A 1,610-nucleotide genomic window follows, 5' to 3' on the forward strand; every position below is an offset into this window, starting at 1 on the left:
GTCAAGGTAGAAGTAGAACCGAGATACTGCAGAGGCAATAATGGTCATTTCTTCCATGACTATTATTCCCAAGAAGTGGTTTCAATATATTTATGGTTATTTCTTTATCTTAACTCTCATAAATATAGTACACAAAAGCACAGAGAACTGTGAGCTTGAATTTATCTTTCTATTTGGGCTCTTTGTCTCACATTAATGTGGTTGCTTAATGGGTGCAGGGATCTTACTTTAATGTTACAATTTTTATTTTTCTTTCAGATATGATCTAGGGAAAATGGCTTTAAGAAATGCCTCTTCAGTGAAAGAATTTATCCTGCTGGGCTTGACACAGCAGCCAGGGCTCCAGCTGCCCCTGTTCTTCTTGTTCCTGGGAATCTATGTGGTCTCCATGGTGGGGAACCTGGGCTTGATTGTTCTGATTATGTTGAATCCTCACCTGCACACCCCCATGTACTATTTCCTCTTCAACCTTTCCTTCACAGATCTCTGCTACTCCTCTGTCATAACACCCAGAATGCTGGTGGGTTTTGTGAAGCAGAACATCATCTCTCATGCTGAGTGCTTGACTCAGTTTTTTTTCTTTGCCTTCTTTGTTATTGATGAATGTTACATTTTGACAGCAATGGCCTATGACAGATATGCTGCCATCTGTAAGCCCCTGCTTTACCAGGTCACCATGTCTCATCAGGTCTGCCTATTGATGACTGTGGGTGTGTATGTGATGGGTTTTACCTGTGCCTTGTCCCACATACTTTGCTTACTGAGACTCACCTTCTGTGATGGCAACATCATCAATCACTATGTTTGTGATGTACCTCCTCTCCTTAAACTCTCCTGCACAAATACCTCCATCAATGAGCTTGTAGTTTATATTGTTGTTGGTGTTAATGTGATAGTGCCCAGCCTGACTCTTTTCGTTTCTTATACCTTAATCCTTTCCAACATCCTCCGCATCCATTCTGCAGAAGGTAGGTCAAAAGCCTTCAGTACGTGTGGCTCCCATGTAATAGCTGTTTCTTTTTTCTTTGGAGCTGCAGCCTTCATGTATCTTAGGCCTTCTAGTGCATCTGTGGATAAAGATAAAATATTTACCATCTTTTATACGATTTTGGGTCCAATGCTNAATCCTTTCATCTACAGTATAAGGAATAAGGATGTCCATCTTGCACTGAGAAAAACATTGATGAAATGGAGATTTACCTAAGTAGAATCTAAATTTTTATGGAACTAAAAGGTTCCATAAAGAGGTTCATGTTTTATGAAGATTGATTGGAGTAGTAAGTAATTGGCATAGGATTTGCTTGCATTCAGGAGTTTCTGGATTTGACCCACAATTTTTTAAGACATCAATGACAGGAACTTACATAACAAATATTTTTAAACACTAAGGTAAGAAGAATGTAGAATCAAAGTTATTTAACATTTGCAAAATTAAATCCTTTATGGAGGAAACTTCAGAAGTAAACACAGTGAAAGATCATTAATGGATCATCCTTTTAGTGTATATAAAAGATTTTGTCTGTCATTTTTCAAAACATTCTTATCATTTTCAGCACTGAAAACTGAACAAACATATTTGTGTAGTGAATTACCAGCACAGTAGCCTTAGA

The 1,610-nt window shown here is 38.0% G+C and overlaps 1 protein-coding gene across 1 annotated transcript; it reads left to right on the forward strand.

Moving 5' to 3' along the window:
• The first annotated feature begins 271 nt into the window (after nt 1–271).
• On the forward strand, nt 272–1,204 carry LOC110328282 (olfactory receptor 145-like). Its single transcript, XM_021207730.1, has one exon. It carries the CDS (start codon nt 275–277, stop codon nt 1,202–1,204), a length of 930 nt encoding a protein of 309 aa, XP_021063389.1. The 5' UTR covers nt 272–274.
• Nucleotides 1,205–1,610: the final 406 nt, after the last annotated feature.

The sequence above is a fragment of the Mus pahari genome, chromosome 10 (assembly GCF_900095145.1).
Source record: "Mus pahari chromosome 10, PAHARI_EIJ_v1.1, whole genome shotgun sequence".
Taxonomy (NCBI): domain Eukaryota; kingdom Metazoa; phylum Chordata; class Mammalia; order Rodentia; family Muridae; genus Mus; species Mus pahari.